General features: G+C 34.7%; 1 protein-coding gene across 3 annotated transcripts in view; it reads left to right on the top strand.

The window, feature by feature from the left end:
• Nucleotides 1–13,840, top strand: part of ATAD2B (ATPase family AAA domain containing 2B) — a 101,636-nt gene that overhangs the window by 41,646 nt on the left and 46,150 nt on the right. For all 3 annotated transcript variants that reach the window (XM_084900581.1, XM_084900582.1, XM_084900580.1), the window contains exons 14-17: nt 2,063–2,222; nt 4,667–4,757; nt 9,230–9,541; nt 12,800–12,935. In XM_084900581.1, the coding sequence (XP_084756707.1) occupies nt 2,063–2,222; nt 4,667–4,757; nt 9,230–9,541; nt 12,800–12,935 (699 nt within the window). The remainder of the gene's footprint in view (nt 1–2,062; nt 2,223–4,666; nt 4,758–9,229; nt 9,542–12,799; nt 12,936–13,840) is intronic.

Below are 13,840 nucleotides of genomic sequence, written 5' to 3'. Positions count from 1 at the left end.
TGTAATTCTGTAGGGACTCTAAACAGAATATAAGTTGGCAGACATTGCCCCTACCCAAGATTGCTATTAAAAGACTAATATATTTCTTATTCTTTTTTTCCCAGAAACAGCTTTATTGAGATAAACATAAAGTTCACTCATTTAAACTGGATGATTCAGATATGTTCATATATACAGTTTACTCATTTAAACTATATGTTTCAGTGGCTTCCAGTGCATTTACAGTGTGTAACCATTACCACAACCAATTATTGAACATTTTCATTTCCCCAGAAAGAATCCTTATATCTTTTATTTTTAATTTTTATATATTTTATTGATTTTTTTTTTTTTTTTTTTTTTACAGAGAGGAAGGGAGAGAGATAGAGAGTTAGAAACATCCATGAAAGAGAAACATTGACCAGCTGCCTCCTGCACACTCCCCACTGGGGATGTGCCTGCAACCAAGGTACATGCCCTTGACCACAATCGAACCTGGGACCTTTCAGTCCACAGGCCGACGCTCTATCCACTGAGCCAAACCAGTTTTGGCAAATCCTTATATCTTTTAGCCATCACTCTCCAACCTCTCCCTTATCCCCCACCAAGTCCTAGGCAATCACTAACATACTTTGACTTGCTCTAGATATGCCCATTTTAGACTTTTCATAAAAATGTAATCATATCATTTAGCACAGTGTTTTCAAGGTTCATGTTGTAGCTTCTGTCAGTACTTCATTTATTTTTATTGACAATCTATTGTATGGACATGACACATTTTGTCCATTTATCCCATTGATAGACATTGAGCTGCTTCGACTTTTTGGCTGTTATGAATAAAGCTACTATGAACGTTATTTTTTGTGTGGATATTGTTGGATCATATGGTAACTCTATGTTTAGTAGTTGAAAGAACTCTCAGGCTGTTTTCCAAAGAGGCACATTTCACAAGTGAAGGAGAGAGGGAGGGAGAGAAACATTGATTTATTGTTTCACTTATTTATACATTCATTGGTTGCTTTTTGTATATGCCCTGACCAATATCAAACCTGTGACCGAGATCAAACCTGCAACCTTGGTGTATGGTGATGATGTTCTAACCAACTGAGCTACCCAGCTAGGGTCGCTACCTCATTTGGTTTTGATTTGGATATTGCTAATGACTAAGGATGGGCCCTTTGTATGTTTTGTATGGAAAAATGTCTATTTACATCTTTTGACTCTTTTTATATTAGGCTACTTTTTTTGTTGTTGAGTTGTGATTGTTTTTATGTATTCTGAGTCCTAAACCCTTATTAAATATATAATTTGTAAATATTTTCTCTCCTGTTTTTTTTTTTTTTCCTCTCCCGTTCTTTAGGTTGCCTTTTAACTTTCTTGATAGTTAAAGGCAGAATAACTTTTATGTTTTTTGTTGCTGTGTGTGTGTTTATTTTTTTAATTATTTAAAAAATATATATATTATTGATTTTTTACAGAGAGGAAGAGAGAGGGATAGAGAGTTAGAAACATCGATGAGAGAGAATCATCCATCAGCTGCCTCTTGCACACCCCCTACCGGGGATGTGCCCGCAACCAAGGTACATGCCCTTGACTGGAATCGAACCTGGGACCTTTCAATCCGCAGGCTGATGCTCTATCCATTGAGCCAAACCTGTTTCGGCTGTGTTTTTGTTTTAAAATATACTTTTTATTGATTTCAGAGAGGAAGGGAGAGGTAGAGTGAGAAATATCAATGATGAGAAAGATTCATTGATTGGCTGCCTCCTGCATGCCCCACACTGGGGATTGAGCCTGCAACCTGGGCATTTGCCCTGATTGGGAATTGAACTGTGACCTGCTGCATCATAGTTCGAGGCTCAACCACTGAACCATGTGGGCTGGGCTTTGTTGCTGTGTTTTTGGTGTCTATTAATGTTTGAATACTTTTGAAAATGATTTCTGTATATTTCTTGATCTTGCATGAAGATAATTATACTGTACTTTTATTTGCATTTTAAGATTGATAAAAGTTAGTATAAAAAGCATTTTTTACAACTTTTCTTTATTTTTTTCCCAATTTTCTCTAAAAATTTTGTTACAGCTCTATAGTGTCAACCCTCCTTGCTCTTATGGATGGATTAGATAATAGGGGTGAAATTGTTGTTATTGGTGCTACAAATAGACTTGACTCTATAGATCCTGCTCTCAGGAGACCTGGTCGTTTTGACAGAGAATTCCTTTTCAACTTGCCTGATCAAAAGGTAAGAGTTTCTGGTTTTGATCTATTAAAATTTATTTGTGATTCAGTTATGCGACATATATGTATTTTGAGAATGGTATTTCATGAATTTTCATTTTTAAATTATATTTTATTGAGTTTTTACAGAGAGGAAGGGAGAAGGATAGAGATTTAGAAACATTGATGGGAGAGAAACATTAATCCTGCACACCACCTACTGGGGATGTGCCCACAACCAAGGTACATGCCCTTGACCAGAATAGAACCTGGGACCTTTCAGTCCGCAGGCCGATGCTCTACCCACTGAGCCAAACCGGTTTCTGCTTAATGGGAATATTTATAAAGATAGCCATACAAATGTAAACGGAAGAAAGCAGAGAAGATACTGCATATGAATATATGTAGATGCACACTCATGTTGTTATAGGGCTTTGATTTCAGAATTCTATATAAAATGCTTGGCTTATATATACATAGATAGGCAAATCTAAGTTGGTAAGTTTAGAAGACTATAGGGCAGGGGTGGGGAACCTTTTTTTCTGCCAAGGGCCATTTGGATATTTACAATATCTTTCATAGGCCATACAAAATTATCATCTTAAAAATATTTGGTCAAACATTTAATTAACTCACCCATAATGCCTTGGCAGGGCCAGACCAAATGGTTTTGCAGGCCTTCTACAGCCTGGGGGCCTGACATTTCCCACTGCTGATACAGGGAAATTAAGGCAATGGCTCGACTGTACAGAGCAGTTAATACCTCAATTTGACATCTGTTTGCACAGCCACTAGAATGTGTCTCATTTTTGAATTGACAACCCAATTCATAGGCTTTAATTTGGTATCATAATCCCACTCTGGTTTATATAGTTTTGTCAGAGTAAGAAACATAGCACATTCAGAAACATTTTCATTATCTAAGTGCAACTTCCAAGACTGTGCCAATGCACAGAAGCTTGCTTAGTTGTAGGAGACAAAGCTGAAGTGGGTGCAGTCTACTTCAGCCTGGGGAACATCAGCTATCTTGTATATCTTACAACAGTCCAAGCATCTTTTAGGCTCTTAACAGAATATGGGAAATGTGCTAGTTCTAGGAGACACAGCCAGTATTCATTTTAGCACAGGAAAGCCATTACCTTGATTTCTCAGTTATCTTCTATTTTGTCTAGTCATGTAGGCCTCAGAGTCTGTATGCCAATCACAATTAAGAGACTTAATAATGAACAAGGTTTAGAACAGCATTGTCTAATTCAGTTATCTGCAGTAATGGAAATGTTCTTTATTTACATTGTCCACTGAGCAATGTTCAGTATGATAGCCTCTAGCCACATGGGGCTGCTGGGCATTTGAAATGTCATTAGTGTAGTGAAGGAACTGAATTTTAAATTTTATTTAATTAAAAAACTTAAATAAAATACCATCACATAGCTAGTGGCTTACTGTATTGTGTAGCATAGATCTTGAATGTCGTTTTCCACATTAATTTAAACTATATTTTAAGGAAACTGTGCTGTGAGATCTAAACCTAAGGCCATTTTTTTTTTTTTCCTGTGGAAAAGACCTGGACGGGCTGTTCACTTTTTTCCCTTAGATAATATTTAAAGTTATGAGACTAGATGAGAGCAATAACTCCTTTGTCTTAAGGAGCAGTCAGTAAGGTAAGAGGGAAAAGGAGGCCAAGTGAAGAAAGTGCATCAGTGAGGAGGTTGTGATTTAATAGTGTTGCTAAGTTAAATCAGATGATGACAGAAAATTAGCTGTCCTGTTTAATTAATATTTATTTATTTACTTTAGAGAGAGAGAGAGGAAGGGAGAGAAACATCAGTTTTTTGTTTCACCTATTTATGCATTCATTGGTTGATTCTTATATGTGCCCTCGAACCCGCAACCTGGGTATGTGTCCTGCCTGGGAATCAAACCTAGGGTCTTTCAGGGTATGGGACGATGCTCCAACCAATTAAGCCAGAGAAGCCAGGGCTGACTTCAAACTTTTAAAAATTTTAAATTACTTGTCATTTAGCTCATTGTTAGGCATAGTACTACTTTATAACTGATAGAACCAAAGGTTCTATGAAACCTAAATCTAAAGTTTGTCTAAAAGTTATGATTATTATAACATTAAGCTTTTTGTGTATATGTTTTTCCAATTATAAAAATGATGTGGCGGAAAATTGAAATTTAGTTTTGAAATCTAGTCCTAAGTCAGTATTGTAATCATATGTGCCACTAGTTACGTTCCCTTACCTCTCTGTATATTGAATGTCTTAGTGTATGAAACAGAGACAAGATCTCACTGCCCATGCTGCAGGGTTATTATGGGAACCAGAGTTGATGCGGATGCCAACATGATTAAATTCTTTAAAAATAAACATTTACTTTTCTGGAGTATTGTTAGTCCATAAATTTGTTCCAGCAAATGCATTTAAGGGGCTGATATATTTTATTTAACTGTGTTTTTCTTTTTAGGCAAGAAAACACATATTACAGATTCATACCAGGGATTGGAATCCAAAATTATCAGATGCTTTTTTAGGTGAATTGGCTGAAAAATGTGTTGGTGAGTGCTACTATTTGAATTCTTTGATTATCATTGTTTATTCTACTCAGTCTTCCTTTACCCTTATATTTGGAATATGAATGAGTATAGTTATGTCTTTGTGCAATACATGGTTCTACCTTTAAATGTAAAAAATTATTTTAAACATTGCACTTGAAGTTTGAACACTTCTAAATTAGAATTTTAACTGCCATTAGATGGTTGATTAACAAAGCTCTGTAGTAATATTCCTTTCATTGAGTGCTGGCTTTCCATAATGTTATTACAGTGTTTCTTTTAGGAATTGTCCCCTCTCAGAAATTTTACTAAGAAAAGTAAGTGTAAATTTGACAGATGAAGATTCATGTCAAAGGCAGGACTGTGTAGTCTTTCACTTTGCAGATTACATGGACTCATCTTCATGAAGTTGAGTGAGAGGAGTCTTCAAAGAACACACTGATGGCATCTGCTAGTATTTTCCCAAATATAAAACTTTCCAATTTAATGTTGTCATTCACAGAATGGAAGATCTCCCACAGAATGAATGACAGCTACAATCCTAAAAGCACGTTGTCAGAGTATTTTACATACATACATGACCATACAAAGGAGAAGGAATTCAGGGGTTTTTGCTCTAATCAGGTCTGAAATAAAATGAGTACATATTTAAGCAATCAAGTATACACATAGATATTTTTCCTTTATTCTTTTTCCATCTTTTGTCTGCTTTCCTAAAAAATCTGTATTAAAAGGTCTTTCTCCATGCACTTTTCAAGCATTATGTAGAAATCCCCCAAATAAGTCCACTAACCATCAACAGCTTACTTGGGAAAACTTTAAAGTTACCAAAACCAAAAAGAACAATTTAGTTTAAAAAAAAATCATTGTGATCCACCATCAAATAATTAAAACTTAAATAGAGCATTAGTCCATTCAGTTAGCTACATCCGAATTATCCTCTTCATCCACAGGGACCTCCATCTCCGAAGCAGCATCTCTCAGCTTTTGAGCCTCAAAGACCTCGACATCTTCTGGTGAGGAGAAAACGTAAATCTCTCCAGCACTACTCCAGTTTAAGCTTTGCCTGGTATCAGAGAGCATGCGCCAAATCCATTTCATGTACATTTAGCTTGACCTTCGCCAAGCCCTATGCTGCTTTATGGGAGAGGGCGGTATTTGGTGCAGAAGCCAGTCTTTTCCCAGTTTGAGATTTGACCCCTCTTATATACTGCTATTTTTACGATGTTGTATGAGAGTACAGGTCAGAATGGGGATTTTTATAGTTTCTTCTGTGAATTTGTCACAGAATGATCCTTAACTGAAATAGGAAGTCTTCAGAAAATTTTGGCAACTCCCTAAAACATAGGTACTTTTTAAATTACTTTCTATTACCCTACCTACCAAGTGAAATATACTCTAATTCTTCATCCTAAATGTTAGAATCTTAGTTTCCTTTTTCATTTCTAAAGAGCACTACATATTTTTTCAAGTGATTAATTTTAATTTTCAGATAGTTTCTTAAATTAAAAAAAATTTAAAACATAATTTCTTATAGGACTGAAAAACTTCTCTTGCCTTCTTTGGGTGGTGGTGGTTTAGAATCTGCTTTATATATATTCATAATTTTCTTTTGGAGAAAGACATATAAGTCCATTATAGTTTTTATTATGATTTTGGTGGTGACATTTTAATGTGAAAACAGTTCATATTAAAAAAATCAAATGTAGGTCTTCAAACAGGAATGAAATAGTAATAAATTTTAAATTCATTATGAACTTACCATTTTATGTATCCCAAACATGTTTTAACAAGTATGAGTTCATTTCATGCTTAACAAAGACTTGATGAACAACTGCAAAAATAGCTTATCTCTTTTTAGAGGTTATGGATTTGGTAACTTTTACCTTGAAATAAATTCCCAAGTACTTGGAGGTGTTTGCATGCATACTAGGTATGTTTTTTTCAGTAGTACTCAAATAATTTGGTATGCAAAACATGTACACAAATAGTAGGAGCTTAAGGTTAATGAAGAGCTTAAACCTAATCATATTTCTCTATTCATTTTTACTAAGAGGGCCAAAACAGTGAAAGTGTATCATTGAGGCATCTATCTTGTGATCCTTATTATGTTTGATGCTTTACTTAAAAAATAAATTAAAATTTATTATTGCCTATTTCTAGTCTATAATCTCTTTGAATAGCTTCTATTTTCAGTGTTTCAGACCAATTTCCATCTTAATACCAGTATTAAAAAATGCTTTTTCTTTGATATCTAGATATTTGGGTTCTTCAAAGCATTATAATTGTAATGGTGGAATTAGTATGCTTATGGAATTCATATGAAAAAGGATGTTGTTTTTCCCCCCCTTAATATCAACTTTTAACTTTCAAAAGGCTTAGTATATTTTCAGTATGTTTAGAATGATTATATCATCTATTTTTCTAAAGTAGGACCCTTAAGTCCACAGACTGACGCTCTATCCACTGAGCCAAACCAGCTAGGGCTGTATATACTTTTAAAGAAGAAAAAGAAAAGTGGTTGTTTATATTGTTTCAAGAGGGTAGTTTATTCTTCCTCAGAAACGGATTATTTCATTAAGTATTTATGAGCTGATGTTTTACAGTTATTTTGTTGAAGTAATTTAACAAATATGTATGACATAGGGAATGATACTTTTTTTTTTTTTTCACTGAGAAATAGAAAATAAAATGAGAGAATAATGGTAAATTTTTTTATTCTGGAGAATTATGTGGGAGATTGATTGCTGTCATGGGACAGTGTTAATCCTTAATCTGCTTATAATTTTCTAATTAAATTTCTGAATTAAATTCTCATAGGTCATATTAAGTTTTCCCCAAACTCTGTGTAAATGTTTCTTTAGGAATGCAATACTTTCTATGTTTTTTCATAATTTTCATTGAAATTATTAAGTTGGCTTTAATAATAAAATTGTTTAGATTTCTTAAAAAAAACAAGAAAAGAAAAACTTAGTAAGTATAATTTATCCACTTCTTATGGTAGTACATAGTAACCTTAGAGTTTTACCTTCCCAAACTACATATAAGCCTGGAGTTAACTCTTTTTCTCTTTTTATTCATTCTTTTACTCAAGAAATATTTATTGGATATCTACTGAATGCCAGGCCAGGCATCATTCTCAGAATTTGAGAATCCTTAGTGATCAAAACAAATACCCCCACTCTCACAGAGCTCACATTGCAGTTGGGGAAGACAGAAGTAAAGATAATAGGTAAATGATTTAGTAGTGAGTGCTATGGATAGAAGAGAGCAAAATAAAGATTATCTCTCCCCCCCACCCCCCAATTATTTGTAAGACTTGATTAACAGAATTATTTGCCCTAGCAGTTTGAATTATATGGGTTTGTCCCTTAATGTATTTTTTCTACCAGTTAGTCTAGGGCCATTTTTTCTCTCCTCATTGGTAGTTTTCCTAACCACCATTTTTGTTTCAGTATTTAAGTGTTCAGTGAGACCATTGTAAGGTATAAAAAAATAAATAAACCTGATTCCACTCTTTGAAGAGCTGAGAGACCAATGTTGTATAACTAGGTGAGGTGACTCCCCCTGCTGGTGTAATTGATAAAGGTGTCCAAATGCAAATTTAATTACTAATACAAAAAACAACATGGTTAGTTTGAGTTTTCTTTATTTTTGTGTTAAAAACCTAAGAAATAGTGTATTTTTGTATTTGTTGCTTAAATGAATGAAATGACTTAAAAGCATCCATCGGGGGTTTGATCTGTTGTTAATTATAATAAATCATTTAAATATGGGTAATGGATCATACTCTGGTTGGTCTATTCGTTAGAACTAAATCATCAGTCATTTTAAGCTAAATATATATATACATACATATATATATATATATATATATATATATATATATATATATATATATATAACATATGAGGTTAATGTGAAAAATTAATGCATTTTTATTCCCTTTAATGTTTTGGAACTATCAGAGATGATCACAACTTTAAAATATAGTTTTTGGGATAATTAGAAATCAACTTCTCAGTTGCACTCAGAGTTGGTAGTTGAATAAGCTCTGTTTTTGAAGTTTCTGCTTATGTGCTATTTTGTATTACTCTATGTGTTTGGAAATTAGTAATATTGAAAAGATTGATAGGTAACTAATTTCATGATTGATGAAGGTTTGAGATGAAACTATTTTTTAAAAACCTCTTTTGGAGAAAAATTGTCAGTTATCTGTGGTATTGGCACAAAATACATGACTTATTTTAATATTGTTAGTTCATGTGTTTGTTAATATAAATATTCAAAACATTTTAGTCTTAATGAGTAAACAACTAGGTGATTTTAAATGGTCAACTTTTATTTTGCTGATAAAATTACAAATAATTATTGATTTTTGTATTGTTTCCTCAGGTAAAGATGTGTATATTTGTGAAACATGGTTGGCCTTAGAATAAACCTACCTTTGTTGTCCTTTTCCTTTTGTGCATTAGGGTATTGTGGAGCTGATATCAAGGCCCTGTGCACTGAAGCTGCCCTGATTGCCCTGCGGAGGCGTTACCCCCAGATCTATGCCAGCAGCCACAAACTGCAGCTAGATGTGTCCTCCATAGTGCTCAGCGCTCAAGATTTCTACCATGCAATGCAGAACATTGTGCCTGCTTCCCAGCGTGCTGTCATGTCTTCAGGACATGCACTGTCCCCCATCATAAGGCCACTGCTAGAAAGAAGCTTCAACAATATCCTCGCAGTCTTGCAAAAAGTGTTTCCTCATGCTGAAATTAGCCAGAGTGACAAGAAAGAAGGTACTATAATTATTTTTTCGTATTGTTAAAATGAAACAAGTACAGGCATAAATAAATTAATTTTGAATTTTCTCATAAGCTTATTTATTTATATGTTACTCTTTTATATTTGCCACGAGTATAGAAAATATACCTTTTTTATTCACAATTGTGTATTCCTGGCCTGGCATGTTGCCTAGTATATGGTAGTTGACTAGTGAATGTTTATTAAAAATATACACGTGAATGTTTGTTTATTTGCTCTTGGGACATTCTGATTGTCTTAATGTAGGAGTATTATGGTCTTTTGAGGAGTTGACTATAGTAATAATGGCTTACAATTATGTTATTATTATAAAGACCTTACACAAATTGTGTCGTTTATTAATTCTCATAATAATTGTGTGGCTAGGGTACTCTTTATTTTATAAATGAGGAAACTGGAAGATTGAGGAAGGTATTTACTTATATAGGGTCACTCAGTAAGTTCTAGGGCTAACTCAAGCCCAGGGACTCTGACTACAGAATCTATGCTCTTAATTATGGTACTATTAATACCTATTAATACCCTCTGGATTCTATTCATCATGTGTTTTTATTGGCAGAGCATTCTAGTTTACTGTACTAATGGAGTATAAATTTTTAGTGAGGAAGTAGACTAGAATTATTAGGTTGGTTATAAAATACCCTGGATTCTAGCCTCAAGATTGTAGTTTGGACTTGAGGTAAAGATAGAAAGCTACCTTTAAAAACAGAAAGCTACCTTTCCTGTTCATTTACAGGAAAACTTTAAGTTCATAAGCTAATCAGAGTAAGGCCGATGAACTTTGAAGAGAAAGTAATATGTTTTAATTATCTTAATTTCCCCAGTTCCGTGGTCGGCCAACTGTGGCTCACTAGCCACATGCGGCTCTTGAGTATGGCTCTTCCACAAAATACCACGGCCTGGGCAAGTCTATTTTGAAGAAGTGGCATTAGAAGAAGTTTAAGTTTAAAAAATTTGGCTCTCAAAGATATTTCAATCGTTGTACTGTTGGTATTTGGCTCTGTTGACTAATGATTTTGCTGACCACTGCCCAGTTTATAGTATCTTGTTTAGCAAGTCATCTGTATCAAATAGAAAATTGTTCAGTGAATTACACTAACATTGAAAATATCATATGTAGTAAAACCCATTAATATTTAAATGAATTTTGCTGTTCTAACTATTTATCAGGAACTTTTATTTTTTAGGGATGGATTCTCATGAAATGTCATATGGATTATTCTGTTTCTTTAATTAAATATGGAAGGGAATAAATATTTTATTATCTTTGAGCCAGGTATTCTGCCACAAATAATACATTTCTTATCTAACTTTCATAACTAAGGATATGTACTAGTATTTCCCACCCAACTTTTTAAAACTTAAAACAAACATTTTTATTGACTTATAGAGAGAGAGGAAGGGAGAGGGAGAGAGAAACATTGATGTGGGAGCATAATATCTATTGGCTGCCTCTTGCACACCCCCTTTCTGGGATTGAGCCTGCAACCTGGGCATGTGTCCTGACCAGGAATTAAATTAGCAACTTTTCAGTGCATGGCATGATGTCCAACCAACTGAGCTACACTGACCACGGCTTCCCAAATGTTTTAATTTGTTGCTTTTATAAGAACTGGCTGTAGCTCAAGATTTCTGGGGATTTCTCCTCTTCCTTCATATGGGGCACTTTTATTTTTTTCTTCATTTTGGTTGCCTCTCTGTATTTGTTTCTGTGCATTAGGTAGATCTGCTGTGTCTCCCAGTCTTAGGGTGACTTTGTGTAATAGGTGTCCTTGTGGCTCAGTGGCTCAATGTCCTCGATCACCTGAGCGAGGTGCTCCAGGAATATCCCTGGTGTGGATTATGTGAGCCCTTCTATGGTAACTGAGTCTTGATTACTGCTGGTCCATGCCTGGATGGGATTGACCCGCAGGCTGGCTGACTCTGAGGAGGGACCCCCACCACAATGTAGAGCTCTGTGCAGGTGCTGACCACACGAAGCAGAATTTGCTCCAATAGGTTCTGGTGCCCACTGAAGTCACCCTGTAAAGTGTGCTGTTTGAGGGACTAATTGGGTCGTGCTCTGATGTGGTCTGAAGCCAACCACTAGGTGTGTTGGTTCTGGGTCAAGTGCTCTATTTTATACCAAATATCTTAGATGAGATGAACTGGCTTTCATCAAAATTAACTCAGATAAATATTACATGATCTCACTCATTTGTGGAATATAAAGAACATCATAATCTAATGAACAAAAATAGATACAAAGACAAAGAAGCATCGAACAGACTGTTAACTTCAGCGGGAAGACAGGGGAGGGTTGGGGGGCGATAAGAGATCAACCAAAGGACTTGTATGTATGCATATAAGCACAACCAATGGACACAGACACGGGGGTGAGGGCAAGTGCCGGGGGTTGGGGGAGGCAAGGGGAAGGTCAGTGGGGGAAAAGGAGACATATGTACTACTATTTGTAATACTTTAAACCAGTGGTCGCCAACCTTTTGGATTTTTAACAAATAGGATGGGTATTTTATGTGAGTGCTGTTTCATCTCAGTCTTCTTGTAGTCAATGAAGACTCCTAAATTATATCTTACAACACGTAAATAGTCTGTAAAGGTGAAAGAATTACATTATTTCACTTATAAATTATTCAAAATAGTGCAGTTTGTCAATTAGCCTGCTCAATCTATATTATTTGATAACTTAGTCATTTTTTTAAATACATTTTTTATTGTTGATAGTATTACAGATACCTCCCATTTCCTTCCCCTTTACCCCTCCTCCCAACCCTTTCTCCCCTTCTCCCAGGTCTTCACTACCCTATTGCTTGTGTCCATGGCTATGCATATCTATATATAAGAGCCTAATATGCAATGTGTCCCCTCGTGAGTTCAACTGACTGGAAGTTCAGTCATTTGCTATGACATGCGTTGACCACAAGGGGGTGGCGTGGAACAAAGGGAGGCTCTGGCTGGCGGCCAGTGGCTGGCACCTGGGGAAGGGAGGCCCTGCCTGGCAGCCGGCAGTCGCTAGGGACCCTGCCTGTGCATGAATTTTGTATATAAGTCCTTTGGTTTATCTTTTCTTGTCCCCCCAATCCACACCAAGGTATGTCAGTCTGTTCCATGTCTTCATGGTTCTGGTTAATTCGATTTTTAAACCAATTTTTTTTTAGCTTTTGTGAACACTAATATTAAATGACTTTATAAGCCTCAATCTTGTGGGTTTGTTTTGTTTTGTTTTTGAACAGATATAGATACTCTAGTTTTAGATGATAGTGAAGATGAGAATGCTCTATCAATTTTTGAGACCAGTTGTCACTCAGGATCACCAAAGAAACAGTCATCAGCTGCTGCTGTACATAAATCCTACCTTCATTTTACAATGTAAGTAATGTAAATCACATTTCTTTCTATTTAACATGATTTTTATTACTGTATGGTTAGAATTATGGTATATTTTTACTTATGGTTATACCCTTGAGGACTTTGATTTTCTGTTGTTTGGACACAGTTCTGGTATGCTTACTCTGTATATTGTTTTTGTGTGGTACTAAATTGGTTTATTGGTTAATTGTAAAAACTTTTTTTCTAAACAGATTATGACTTTTATTTAAACCAAAGTGGAAGGAAAGGTTATCTTTAGAAAATCAACTCATGTTCCTAATTTTATTGCTTTTTATTTCAACTAAATGAACAGAAGTGAATTATTTACCATGGTTAGGATATTTTAATTTACCATAAGTTTCAGATGGTAATTTAGGGACTCTAGGGTACTAAAAAGATTTTGAATTAGAAATTGCTCAGTAATTAAACAAGTAACTTTTCAGTTCTCCAAAATAACATTAGTTTATACTTTCTTAATTTAGATTTCTATTTATATTCACCTTTATCTATATTAAAGCAGCTTTTGCTGTGCACTTTAATTAGTGCTAATCTAATTTGAAATTAAGGGACCAAATAGTTTCAAATACTAATAGCATCATCACTTACATTTACATAATTATTATGAGAGTTAAAGGACCATAATGCTCCATTCAGGTAAGTCTAATTGCACTTTTTTTGGAAGATGTTGGGTTATGTGTTACATTTAAGTAGTTTTCCTTTTGACATATTTTGAACAAATCTAAGTCTTCAACTTGAATTGAAGTTTCTTCCATTTGGATTTTGGTAAAATGTTATTTTAATTACTTGCATTGATAACTCTTGCTTGTTTTGCATTTTTAAAAATGAGAATAAATTACCTTCATTTACTCTTATTTTCTTTTAACAGCAAGCTCTTCTATTAGAAA

Source organism: Pipistrellus hanaki (genome assembly GCF_964339955.1).
Source record: "Pipistrellus hanaki genome assembly, chromosome: 12".
Classification (NCBI taxonomy): Eukaryota; Metazoa; Chordata; class Mammalia; order Chiroptera; family Vespertilionidae; genus Pipistrellus; species Pipistrellus hanaki.
Note: the sequence above shows the minus strand (reverse complement) of the source record. Positions and strands in the feature narration are given on the sequence as shown.